The following is a 13,940-nucleotide window of genomic DNA, read 5'->3' on the forward strand; positions in this document are numbered from 1 at the left end:
ATTTAGAAACGCTGGTGCTGTGCTTCATCTAGTAAAAGTTACAAGACTCCTTTTTCTTGTCTGTATCTGGGACACTGAGTCAGACTTAATCTACTGAGTTCTGCCACAACAGAACATGACTTCATACATTGACTGGTTGCATCCTCAGAGTGTCTAGCCATGTTTTGCTATAGGGCATGGTGCACACAGAGGGATAAAATTTGATAACTCTCCATAAAGGAGCATAAGAATGTGATAAAATGTAACCAGCCCACATTATACTTGTGGGGCCACAATATTTTATTATTTAGCCTAAATATTGCTGTTTTAGAAGATGCATTAACACTACATATTGATTTAACTAATTTGTAGCTTTCTGAAGAGGTGAGCATCTTGGTCCCAGCAAGGTAATTCACGTCACCAAAATTAAGGAAGGTCTTGAGTAAATGAAAAGGCCTTTGATCTCTGAAGGTCATTTCAGAGTCTGAGATAGCTCCCTTTTCAACAGGCCACAAAATTGATTAGGCTTCCTCTGCTCTTTGGTGTCATAAATCACTTTTGGATGTAGAATGGCTTTCTTTCTCTAGAAAAGGTGGGGCATGTTCCCATTTGGACACTTTGGTAGTGCTGTTGCTAGCATGCCCTTTGTGGAGGTGAGAGATGGAGTCTAATTTCCCTCGTTACAAAAGGATCTAGACTTGTAGTGTCCTACTGTCTGAACAGCATGCTTCTGAATATGCATGAAAAGCAGTGCTTAGGCTCCTGGGAGGCTTTGTCCAAGATGGAAGTGCTAGTTTGTTTATACTGGTACGTTCATATACTGCTGTGTATTTAATTTGGCTGATACTGATTTATCTTGGTTCCACCAGGAGTTAGGTGGTTCTGGATCAGCCTGTGGTTTTTAGGCACTTACTGTCTGTTAATTTTCAATCAATCAGATGTAATTCCAGATCATTTGGAACTATTTTTTTTTCCTGATTGAGAGTATGTTGGAGGAGGGGGAAATGCTATTTAGTTGCAAATATAGAGAAAATAGACTTGAACTTTCATTTTCCATCGAGAAACAATTTCAGTGAAAAAAATTTCTTTATTGAACAAAATTCCTGTTTGAAAGATTGTACGATTAACGGTAACATACCAGTGCAGTTAAAGGGGTGTACAGTTCATGCTACTTTCAGAGCTTTTGTTTCTGTTATGTTGCTATTATCTACCTGTAATTTGAATATTGGTTTCATAAACGTAGTTTTCATCTTCAATAGTAGTACAGAATTTGGAGAGGAAGGTGGCAGTTGTTTGGATTAATATCGAGATGGGAACTCCCTGAAGGTATGCATCTGTCAGTACATGACCAAATCTGCATTACTGACCTGAGTGTCCAGTTGTTTATCTTGAACCTCGCACAGCCAAGATTCTCATTTTAATTCAGGCATTCGCAAAAGTGGATTGTTGGAAAGTCAATAAGATGGGGGAGATGATTGGAGAGAGGGTGTTTTGTGATGTTCTGGGTTTTGTACAATATTCACCTAAGTTAATTTGTTGTGCAGAAACAACAAACTGTGATGGAAGATGAGTTACAGAAAGAAAAGAAAGCTTGGAGAGACAAAATGATGCAACATAAGGTAAGGTTGTACAGTGAGCTTTTGTCAAAGGACTGTGAGGTTACTGTCATCAATTTGAGAATAAATGTTATTCTGGAACAGTTACTACAGCAGATTCTGTTTATTAATGATAAATATGTTGCAACGTGTGTCATATTTTAAAAGTAGTTTAAGTCTGTCCTACTTGTTTTGGCCTAGGAATTGATCATGAAGCTACAGTTGCAAATGGAAGAGGAAAAAAAGGCATTGGAAGAGCAGAAAGCAAAAGAAAGACAACACCTGGCAGAACAAAGGAATACAGCAGCTGTGAAAATCCAAGCTAGTTTTAGATCATTTTTAGTCTGTAAAAAATATGCTCCCATCTTAAAAGAATGGAAAGATGAAATAAAAATGAAGCAGAAAATACTGGAGGAAATAGAGAGAGAAATGAAGGAAAAAGAGGAAAAAATGAAGAGGCGAATGGAAGAAAAGAGGCAAAAGAAAGAAGAGGAAAGAAAGAGACAAGAAGAACTTGAAAGACAGGAATATTTGGAACAGATGAGGAGGCATGAGGAATATGAGAAAAAGAAAGAAAGCCTGAGAGTTGAAAGAGAAAAACAACTGCAAACAAGGAGAGAAGAACAGAGAAAACTAGGAGAAAAAAGAGCAAAAGCTGTGATGAGTGAAAGTAGAGAAAACAACAAAGAAAACATAAAAAAGGATAAGCAGAAGACAGAAAATACAAAAGTAATAAGAGAACAGGAGGAGGAAGTAAATAAGCAAGTAGAAGAACAAAAAGAAAAACAGACTGAAATGATGAATGAAACAAATAATTGGATGATTGCAGCAGAAAGAAATTTGACACCAACACCAAATATGCTAGGCTCTGAGAAGAAGGAACACTCTTCTCAAGTAAATAAGGAGAACATCTACATGAATTCAATAACACATGTAGAAGAAAATTACTCACAAACTAGAGATCTTAATAAAGCTCCAAATAGTCATACTTCAAGTGATGAATCTATTAATTTTGGAGCTAATGACATGGTAGAAAATAAGGCAAACAATGTATGCAGCAGTCCACTAAATGTCCAGCCAAATGCAAGTAACAGAATAGTCAAAGATCAATTTTCTCCATCTGAAACAATGAAGAAAACTGTGTTACTAGTGGAAGATGCTAATAAGGAAGTCAGAGAGACCTGGGACAGAATTCAGGATGTACCTGAGTGTTCCAGTAGACTAGTTCTTCCTGATGATATTGAAAAAAAGAGAATAAACTGGATGAACACATGTAAATCTTGGTCTAAAATATATGAAGAAAACCAAAGAAAGCAAGCAACTGTAAAAAAACGACCAAGGAAAAGTTCAGTTAGCAAGATGCCTCCATTAAGTACACAAAAGATAATTCATAGTGGCCCTTGGAGTACTCTGCAGCAGGTAACTATACAGAAGATTTAGAATGAAATGGGAAGCCATACCATCACTTTTTCTTTTTTTTCTTTTTTTTTTTTTTTCTTTTTTTTTTTTTTTCATTTGAGATGTCAGCAGAATGCTGTTTTGGAAGAGGAGGAGATTATTGTTGAGCAGGATACAGATCTCAGTGAGAATTCCTCTGCAGAAATGCAGAATAAGGGCAATGAGAATGACTTTTGAATTCCTGTGAGGATTGTGGAGCAGAGTGGTGTGGTATTAGTCTTCAGATGATTGATAGTATCTTAAACCTGTAAAAGGCAGGAGCTCCTAGCTCCTCTTTTCTGCTGAATTAACACGGTTTTTGCCTTTGTATGAGGGTCCGTATTTCAGCTGCTACTCATCTAGCCCCTTCAGTTTTGAGAAGACTAGTCTCTTCCAGAAACAGGACATTGCTGATCAGCTTACAGATGGGGCTTTTCTGTCAAGAACATCTCTTGGTTGCCAGCACTTACTTATCTTACCACTTACTAACTTATCAGTGTATGCTAGACTACATACACTTTTAGTCTGAACTATTTTTGTCTGTTCTTGCACACTGTGGTGGGTTGACCCTGGCTGAGGGCCAGGTGCCCACCAGAGCCGCTCTATCACTCCCCTCTTTCATTAGACAGGGGAGAAAAGGTAAAACTTACGGGTCGAGATAAGGACAGGGAGAGATCATTCTCTAATTATCATCACGAGCAAACCAGACCGAACTTAGAGAGGGAATTCATCTTATTTATTACTAAGCAAAACAGAGCAGAGGAATGAGAAATAAAACCAAAATCTTAAAACACCTCCCCCCACCCCTCCCATCTTCCCGGGCTCAACTTCACTCCCGGCTTCAACCTCCGCCCACCCCCAGCGGCACAGGGGGACGGGGAGTGGGGGTTACGGTCAGTTCCTCACGCGGTGTTTCTGCCGCTTCTTCATCCTCAGGGGGAGGACTCATTGTTCCCCTGCTCCAGCGTGGGGTCCCTCTCACGGGAGACAGTCCTTCACGGCCTTCTCCAACGTGAGTCTCCTCCACGGGGTGCAGACCTTCAGGAGCAAACTGCTCCAGCGTGGGTCCCCCACGGGGTCACAAGTCCTGCCAGCAAACCTGCTCTGGCGTGGGCTCCTCTCTCCACGGATCCACAGGTCCTGCCAGGAGCTTGCTCCAGCGCGGGCTTCCCACGGGGCCACAGCCTCCTTCAGGTGTCTCCACCTGCTCCGGCGTGGGGTCCTCCACGGGCTGCAGGTGGAATCTCTACACCCCCTCATCCTCCCTCCATGGGCTGCAGGGGGACAGCCTGCTTCACCATGGTCTTCACCACGGGCTGCAGGGGAATCTTGCTCCGGCGCCTGGAGCACCTCCTCCCCCTCCTTCTTCACTGACCTTGGTGTCTGCAGATGTTCTTACATCTTCTCCCTCCTCTCTCTGGCTGCAAAAGCTCTCTCTAACTGTTTTTGTCTTTCTTAAATATGTTATCACAGAGGCGCTGATTGGCTTGGCCTTGGCCAGCGGCGGGTCCGTCTTGGAGCCGGCTGGCATTGGCTCTATCAGACACAGGGGTAGCTTCTAGCAGCTTCTCACAGAAGCCACCCCTGTAGCCCCCCCGCTACCAAAACCTTGCCACGCAAAACCAACACATTCCACCCCTCGCCTCTGTGAATCACATATTTAAGAATTACCATTAAAATATACATTCAACACAAAACTTCACAAACACTAATCACATCAACAAAGAAAAAGAAAAAAAAAAGAATTCCCCACACCAACATCAAAACAACACTATCACAACACCAAACAAGAGTGGACAATCTACACACAAAATCTATCTCTAGTCCCTTCACAAATATATCACTCTCAAGTTGCGTTCAGTCAATGTTTTGCCCGTTACCTCTTCCAATTACTATCCTTATCTCGAGTCTCTCGTGCCCCACGTTGGGCGCCAAAAAGAACTGTGGTGGGTTGACCCTGGCTGAGGGCCAGGTGCCCACCAGAGCCGCTCTATCACTCCCCTCTTTCATTAGACAGGGGAGAAAAGGTAAAACTTACGGGTCGAGATAAGGACAGGGAGAGATCATTCTCTAATTATCATCACGAGCAAACCAGACCGAACTTAGAGAGGGAATTCATCTTATTTATTACTAAGCAAAACAGAGCAGAGGAATGAGAAATAAAACCAAAATCTTAAAACACCTCCCCCCACCCCTCCCATCTTCCCGGGCTCAACTTCACTCCCGGCTTCAACCTCCGCCCACCCCCAGCGGCACAGGGGGACGGGGAGTGGGGGTTACGGTCAGTTCCTCACGCGGTGTTTCTGCCGCTTCTTCATCCTCAGGGGGAGGACTCATTGTTCCCCTGCTCCAGCGTGGGGTCCCTCTCACGGGAGACAGTCCTTCACGGCCTTCTCCAACGTGAGTCTCCTCCACGGGGTGCAGACCTTCAGGAGCAAACTGCTCCAGCGTGGGTCCCCCACGGGGTCACAAGTCCTGCCAGCAAACCTGCTCTGGCGTGGGCTCCTCTCTCCACGGATCCACAGGTCCTGCCAGGAGCTTGCTCCAGCGCGGGCTTCCCACGGGGCCACAGCCTCCTTCAGGTGTCTCCACCTGCTCCGGCGTGGGGTCCTCCACGGGCTGCAGGTGGAATCTCTACACCCCCTCATCCTCCCTCCATGGGCTGCAGGGGGACAGCCTGCTTCACCATGGTCTTCACCACGGGCTGCAGGGGAATCTTGCTCCGGCGCCTGGAGCACCTCCTCCCCCTCCTTCTTCACTGACCTTGGTGTCTGCAGATGTTCTTACATCTTCTCCCTCCTCTCTCTGGCTGCAAAAGCTCTCTCTAACTGTTTTTGTCTTTCTTAAATATGTTATCACAGAGGCGCTGATTGGCTTGGCCTTGGCCAGCGGCGGGTCCGTCTTGGAGCCGGCTGGCATTGGCTCTATCAGACACAGGGGTAGCTTCTAGCAGCTTCTCACAGAAGCCACCCCTGTAGCCCCCCCGCTACCAAAACCTTGCCACGCAAAACCAACACACACACTCACTCGCTATTTATGATGGTGTGATGGGAAATAATTCACACTATTAATTGCTTTCCTTAGTGTTAATCTTCCATCCATTCAAATTCAATGTCATTAGCAAAGGATTGGTTTTATTTATTTTAGGGTGGATGTTAAAATCAAATAGATTGTTTTCATACTAACTTCTCCCATTTAACAGATCAAACCCATCAATGCCATTCTTTTCTGTATGAGAGGATTAACTAGCTGCTTGCATTTTCTAAAGTGTTAGTAGAATGTAGTTTTGGTCTGTTTTTCTTTTTAAAGGAAATAACCATAATGTGATATTGTACGATGAATGTTCAATATACAAACAATTAATTTTATTTATCAATAAATGCATGTAGGTTACAACACTTAAACTAGAAGATTTGCCAGCTTGTAGCCTTTCAACATTATCCGAGTGTTCAAATCTTCAAGTTTTGACTCTGAGACGCTGTGGACTAGTTGCACTGGAAGGACTAAGTAGCTGCAAAGACCTAAAGTATATCAATGTAGAGGTACCAAGCATATTTGATTCCTTTTAAGGCTGAGAGAACTGGGCCTGTTTAGTCTGGAGAAGACTGAGAGGGGATCTAATAAATGTTTATAAGTATCTAAAGGGTGGATGTCTAGAGGAAGGGGCCAGACTCTTCTCAATAGTGCCCAGTGACAGGACAAGGGGCAACGAGCACAAACTGGAACACAGGAAGTTCCACCTGAACATGAAGAAAAACCTCTTTACTCTGAGGGTGACAGAGCACAGGGACAGGCTGCCCAGAGAGGTTGTGGAGTCTCCTTCTCTGGAGATATTCAAAACCTGCCTGGACGTGATCCTGCGCAACCTGCTCTAGGTGATCCTCCCCTAGCAGGGGAGTTGGACTAGATGATCTCCAGAGGTGCCTTCCAATCCCTACCAATCTGTGAACCTGTGTGAATCTGTGAATCCCTGCCTGCGGCTGAAGGTAGCACCTAAATCTAGTCAGCATGTTAATTGTGGAATAGGAATTGGGCTCTTTGGCTTAATCAGTTTGTTACAAAGGCAGGGAATTTAATTTTGTTTGTTTGAGCATCTGCAGGTGAAAACCTGAAGAAAACAACAAGGGCAGCAAATAGTGAAATAAAATCCAAGGAAGCATTATTAAGGCCTGGGGAAGGGGATGTTAAAAGAGCAAGATCTCTTGGGGGAGGAACATTAGCTGAGAACAGTGTGGATGTTTGTGACCAAAACACCTTTAATGCAAATTTTCATTGTTAGTAAATAGGATTCCATCAAAGTCATAGCTGTCTTCATTAGTGTCTAGTAAATATGATGGTTTCTACGCAGTTTTTAGTTCAGTCTCCCAGGACTTGGGAGGCTAGGCAAGTGTATATGGAAAAGACTACTCTGTCCTTAACTTCTCCTTACATTTTTTGTTTCAACTTCTGGGCATTTTCAGAACCAGAATGAAGTTTGAGATGTAGTTTTGTTCTATCCCAGCAGTACACAAAAGGCAGTTTCTATAACTCATCAATTTATTTTTCTAATGGAAAAAATAGCGATGCCATTACTCCTACCTAGAAGTTTCTGATAAAAATAAGCAATGATGACAATCTACCATATTTTTACACTTAATTCTGCTATTTCATTTCAGATGCTATTTAATATTCTCCTTTTCCTTTATTGCAGGAAAACAAGATTGAGATAATTGACCTTGAAAATCTAGAAAATCTCTGTATTCTGATTCTGAATAAGAACCATCTTTCATCAGTTTGTGGCTTAGATGGCTGCATAAATCTCCAAAATCTTGAACTTTCCTACAATAGAATCACTCGAATTGGTAAGAAAATGAATAAAAATTATTCCCATTTGTATAACACTATTTGTGCTGTTTATATTCAAAATTGTATTTCCCTTGGATTCAAAGCCAGCCAGCTGCTAAGCCCAAGGAGAATGAGACAACAGACTTAGAACAGACCTGCATTTTAAAGCATACTCAGCTTCATATTTATTTGTATTATGGCTTAGCTACTGTCATGTATTCCATCTACCAGGTCATATAACTATTGTCAGCCAAAGAGAACTAAAAATCTTTCCAGAAAGGCCACTAATATTACCTGCACTAACTCAGTTGGAATATGTGAGTAGCCTGAGTTCAGTTTATCTGCAGAAACAATTAATATAAAGCCTAGCTTTGCAACTGCACATAATTCCAGCATGTACCTGACTGACACGGTAAGTAGTTACATAGAAATCGTTTTATCTGAGTCTGTGAACCATACTAACACTGGACCACAGCCTCTCTTCCTACTAAAATGCTGCCCATTCTGGCTCCAAACTATTGTTCCCTATTTCCCTCCCCCCTGGCTCTTCATTGCTGCCCATTGGGCCAAAGCTGGAAGAAAGAATGAGTCTAAGGTAGAGTCATGCAAATCATTTAGGTGCAGCAGGCGTGCCAACCTCTATTGTATTTACAAAGGTAGTTTGCTATATTTGTTAGGTCCAACAGTTGGGAGGCAACAGATGTACCTTTAGCATGCAGTCAACCAGTTAGAATTTACATGCACTCAGACCACTCAGTACATGCATCAATACATGAAATCTTTCTGCCAGCAGATAGATGTGTTCTGTTGGCCAGCCAGGAATTTTTCATGTAGCAAACAAGTGTTTGCCTCTCTGTTTGTAGTGCCGCTCAGACCGTAAAGTACCTAAGGGGTAGATACTGTGTCTCAGCTTCTGGCAAGCCAAAAATACTGCATTGTGAGCCTTGTATTATGCAGATTTGATATAGATGTAATCAGGATCAAGAAGAGCCTTTTCTACTGACAAAAGGTCAGGAAAGTGTAGTGCAGTGAAAATAACTGAGAGCTTTGCTGTATGTAAGTGGAGAAACCAGTTTTTTGTTTTTTGGAATGATGTACAGAGGGAAGATCGTTAGTGGTCCCCCAAAATACCATTACAAGTTGAGAAAAGGTAGTAGTAAATTGCCAGATCATTACCTGAAAGGGAGCTCTCAAGGCCTGAAAGTAGCAAATTTCCTTCAAGAAGACAGCACAGCAGATAGAACAGAACTAGATTTAACAGCCTCACTATACTCTAGGGACTTGAGGGTTGGTGCATGACACACTGTGAAATTTGTAATGGCCACCAAAATACGGGTGAATATATAACTTCGGTATTACGGTCTTAACAGAGATGAATCTTCGTAGATTTATCCATTGAAATAAAATCTTAAGGTCAAGAAAAAAATTGCATGTGATGAAGTAATTCATTTTGTATAAATTGAAACATGAAATCAGAAAAGGTGACTTTCTAGTTCTGTTCTTAGTCTGTGCTAAATCTAAAGACATTACTTGGAAAGACTGCAGAACTGGGAATGGAAAGGAGATAAGGAGATTTTCATTTTATTGGTCTTGAATTAGACTTTTCATTTTCTTTAAATTATGTGGACATACTTTATTTTCCTGCTTCCAAGCAGGAAAATAATATAAAACAATTACAAAGCTGATGGATGAAACACATTCACATAAGACATTTATATAAAAAAATGTTTTCCACTGTTTAAAAAAAAAGGAGACTGAAACAGTATGAACATGGATAATGCAATTCTGTGATAAATATCAAGGGCATAGCAAACAGGAAATGGGAAAACTTAAAATCTGTAGATTTAGAGGGTTTAATGTTGATATTTTTAATATTTTTTGCTAATATGTGCAAATTTGGAATGTTAGTATTTGTGAACAGAGTTTATAATACAGAGTTTATAAAGGTGCTGGAATATCCGTGTTTACTGTAAAAGCATATCAGTACCCTAATGGGAAACAATACAATAAACTGGTTAAAGAAGCTTTATCTATATCCTTGTGGCAAATAATGCTGGGTGAGATTCTTATTCAGATTTATCTCATTTGATAAAAATGTCTGCAAGATTACTGTAAGAATAATATTAGTGGATGACATTTAGGAATGTGGCATCTGTGTGGAATGTAATATCTGTACAGGCCAAGTGGAGTAAAATCCTCTTGTACTTTCTGTTTTGTGCAGTGTGCTGCTATGTTTACTGAGTCTCTGATGAATTTGACTGGGTAAATAAATAGTCACAAAAATTAGCTTGGAATCTGTCTTTCACCTCTGTCCAGAACTGCTTTGAGGATGTCTGGTTAAAACAGATGTGTAATACCGGATTTATTTCATACAATAACGTATTGGTTGTAAGCAGTTGCATAGAATACACAAAAATGGATTTATGAGTTTTAAGAAGTTATTGTATCCCTCCCATCTGTAAACCTTGCAGGATGTCCCCTAGCAATTCTGAAAGCCACAGTACTGCGCAATGTTCTCCGTTCAGGTTTAACAAAGGCTGTGGGCTTTTTCCTGAGAAGTAAGGCTTATTTATCTTTGTAATACTTATGTTTTAATAACTTATTGTAGGAAACTTCAAGCATACTATGATTTCTTTTTTTTCTTTTTTCCTCCTCTCACTGAAATATAGCATTAGTAGGGGATAAATTAAAGTTGCCAGAAAACCCTTAAAAATAGCGGTAAAAGTATCAGAAATATGTCTCAGTTATGCTTTTCCACTTAGAGAATGCATGATCACAAATTAAATAATTGTGTCAGTAAGACACTGAAGTTCAGTGCATATGTTTGTATTTGGAAGATGAATGCTTTACTTAAAAATTTTTTTACACAGAAAGTACCATTTTGACTTGAGTTGTAGAATACACTTTTGTAGGGTGTCTATATTGTCATAGGATGTTGGCTAAAATCCTGGCAGTGCTAAGAATAGCAATGCATAGCTGTGGGTAGTCGTACATGCTTCTTTGGACCTATTCTTTTTAAGAAAGCACAGGTTTTTTTATCAGACACCTTTCAGTTCGGGGGTTTGTTTATGTTTTTTCATCTTCATGTTCACTGTCAGCTTTCACTCCTCTCTTACCATTCGTCTTTGTCACACATAGACTGTTACTTCAGAACTTGCATTGATAGCTAAGATAGAGTCCCTAGCTAACAGACTCCAGCAGCACTTTGCAAATTGCTGTAGAACTACTTATATACAGGTTCTCCACAAATCTTGCTGAAACCATATGTTTTTCAACAGAATGCATTCTCCCATATACTGCCATAGCTGATGTTGGTTGCATCATGCATAAACCAAACAGTATCTTCTAGAAATGTGCAGAAGAGTTTCATGCTTATTTTTAATTTTGCATGCGTGCAGAAGAAACATTAAAATACCATCTGTTTGTATTACATTATTCTCCCTTGTGTATGTTTCTGTTGGACTGCATTTCATAGTTCCAGAATAGATTGTGATCCCATTGTATGTAGCCTTGGCATGTCTGTTCCGAATGACATTCGGTCTAATTAAACAAGACAGATGAGGAGAAGGAGATGTAAAAAAGGCGCTTTGTGCAGCATGCAGAATAGGAAATTTCCAGATCATGTATTAACTCCTTTCCTTTTCCTACTGTGTGTACAATCTCTCCTCTCTGTCCCACTCCAGGCTAATTCAGTGCTTTTAAAGTTTCCGGTACTGCTCTACTGATAACTTAAAAGTGGAGATTTAAGGACTGCTTTTGTGAGGAAGTCTTGAGAGCTAATTTTAAGAGTCTGACACGAAATTGTTTTGAGACCACTAGATGGTGCTGGTTCCTTTTTTATTTTTATCCAAGCATAAAAGAAAATACAGACCAGGATCTTGCAGTCAGGATAGTATGTCATGGGCATGTTTGAAATTCTTTCAGAATAATTAAAGGTTTTTATATTTATTTCCTAAAGCACAGTTTTGAAGTTATAGCATGGGACATTTGTTTTAGATTTAGGATGATATCTCTTTAATATCAGGCAGTTGTGTTATTTCTGCTAGGTGCTTTCTATTTTTAAATTACTATGAATCAAAGGCCTCTATTTGATACTTTTTTTTTGTAATTTACTACTAGTTTTGGCATTTAATTTTTTACTTCTGTTTTCTCTTTGTCATTCTTTTTTTTTTTAAATTCCTCTTCTGTATTCTCAATAATCTATGGTGCAAACTAGCCTCTGGTTTCATAATCCAGTTAATTCTCTGTGGACAGTCACAAAGATGTTAAGTTCTATAAAGCTCACCCAATTTCCTTTTGGGAACTTGGGAAGTTTTGGGTGAAATAAAGATGAGACAAAGTATTGCTTCAAATAATCCTGTGAGGAACACATGAGAGAAAAGTAAATTTGGAAATTCCTTATTTTAGATATGTTTTGTAAAGGGAGTCCCTTCAAAGGGGGTTTACTACAGAGATACAGAAAAACTGCTTGGACCTGTAGCAAGTCAGATGCATCGGTGCCTTTGCAGAACATCTAGCATGTGTAAGACTGTGGAAAGACAGTGTGATTTTTGCTGTTGTAAGAGGATGATTTGGGAAAAATTCTGTGAAGGAAACAGACACAGACAGGAACCTTTTCCCTTGCATCTTTTTGGAGTAGAGATCGCACATGTTCTTGCTGTTTACGCTAGCTGGCAGGACTAAGCTTGAGAGTGTGATGGCTATGGAAGTATAGCTTTATACTTAAAGGCACTAAATTTTCTTTATAAATTTCTTCATTAAATATATTTTATAACATAATTCCTTAAACAAGATGCACTTAAATAATAGAGGTGGTGCTGGTCTAAGTTTTAACACAATTTATTCTCACCTTGCTGATAATTTAAAAAAAAAATTAAGAATGAAATAATGAAAATCAACTTTTAAACATAAATACTGTTTCCATTCTGAGGGGTGGTTTTAAGAGGGCTGTTAGCATTTCACAGAGCCCATAGGTTCCAAGTAGCAGTTATAAAGTGCTTAAAGCATAACAGGTATAGTTTGTCACTAAAACAATGTTCTGTGCCAGCAAAAGTGCTAAAGGGGTTAAAAACTGTTATTATTGCTTGGTTAACAGGATCAGAAATTTGTGAACTGTATGCATTGTATATTTGATAGGGTCAAAATACAGTAATTATTTTTAAACCTTATACAGGACTAATATTAATGGTTACTATAGATAATATAAATATATTGAAAGTTCAGAGTTTTCTTAGTGCTTGAAAACCAATGGGGTTTTATTTCATCATGGCTTAATTCAGCTTAAAATCTTTAATTTTCAGGTGGTCTGGAGTCACTGAAAAATCTTCAGCAATTAATTGTGGACCATAATCAGTTAATCAGCACAAAAGGTCTTTCTGAGGCACCTACTCTCATTCACCTAGACTGCTCTTTTAATCATCTCACACAAGTTGAAGGCATTGAGAATTGTGGCCTCCTTCAGAGTCTGAAGTTGCAAGGCAATAACCTCCAGGAGGTAAAAGCTTTGAATTCGGTGGCTGTTGTGCATACATCTTTGTTAACAATCATATTTTTAAGAATGCTGATCATGTGCTCTTTGTTTGCTGTGGGATATTTCGTGCTCTTAGCTAGGCTTTTTTTTCCCCTGTTAGAGGGAGATTTTTCAGAGATACAAATGGCTAGCAGTTAAGTATTTTCTTGCTCCTAAGTCCTTGAAAAATTGGCCCCTCAGTAATTATATTTCCCTCCTTTTTTTTAATAGGATCAGATGTTGTATTATATGATGGTGATTCTTTGTATAAAATGTAACAAAATATTATTATCATTACATATAAGTAATAGTTCAGGCTGATTTGATGTATGCTGATCCTCCAAAAGTTGAAGTTTGTGCTGCGGCATTCAAAATAGGAAAGTAGTTTGCTAACAGGACACTTAGTCATATCTACTGACTATAATTCTCTTACGAATCCGAGAGGGGGAAAAACATTGTCAATAAGCAGCAAATAACTGCATGAATAAAATAGTAAGATTGTGTCACTTGGGTTCTTGACAACTTCTTTTTTTTTTTTTTTTTTTTTTTTTTCCAAATTTGTATGGACTATTCAGACTAGGTAGAAGACATCAAAA

The 13,940-nt window shown here is 39.7% G+C and overlaps 1 protein-coding gene across 3 annotated transcripts in view; it reads left to right on the top strand.

Moving 5' to 3' along the window:
- Nucleotides 1–13,940, top strand: part of LRRIQ1 (leucine rich repeats and IQ motif containing 1) — a 116,990-nt gene that overhangs the window by 6,837 nt on the left and 96,213 nt on the right. For all 3 annotated transcript variants that reach the window (XM_075747954.1, XM_075747964.1, XM_075747974.1), the window contains 5 exons: nt 1,524–1,598; nt 1,776–2,993; nt 6,401–6,553; nt 7,702–7,852; nt 13,136–13,329. In XM_075747954.1, the coding sequence (XP_075604069.1) occupies nt 1,524–1,598; nt 1,776–2,993; nt 6,401–6,553; nt 7,702–7,852; nt 13,136–13,329 (1,791 nt within the window). The remainder of the gene's footprint in view (nt 1–1,523; nt 1,599–1,775; nt 2,994–6,400; nt 6,554–7,701; nt 7,853–13,135; nt 13,330–13,940) is intronic.

Source organism: Balearica regulorum, chromosome 1 (genome assembly GCF_011004875.1).
Source record: "Balearica regulorum gibbericeps isolate bBalReg1 chromosome 1, bBalReg1.pri, whole genome shotgun sequence".
In the NCBI taxonomy this organism is placed as follows: Eukaryota; Metazoa; Chordata; class Aves; order Gruiformes; family Gruidae; genus Balearica; species Balearica regulorum.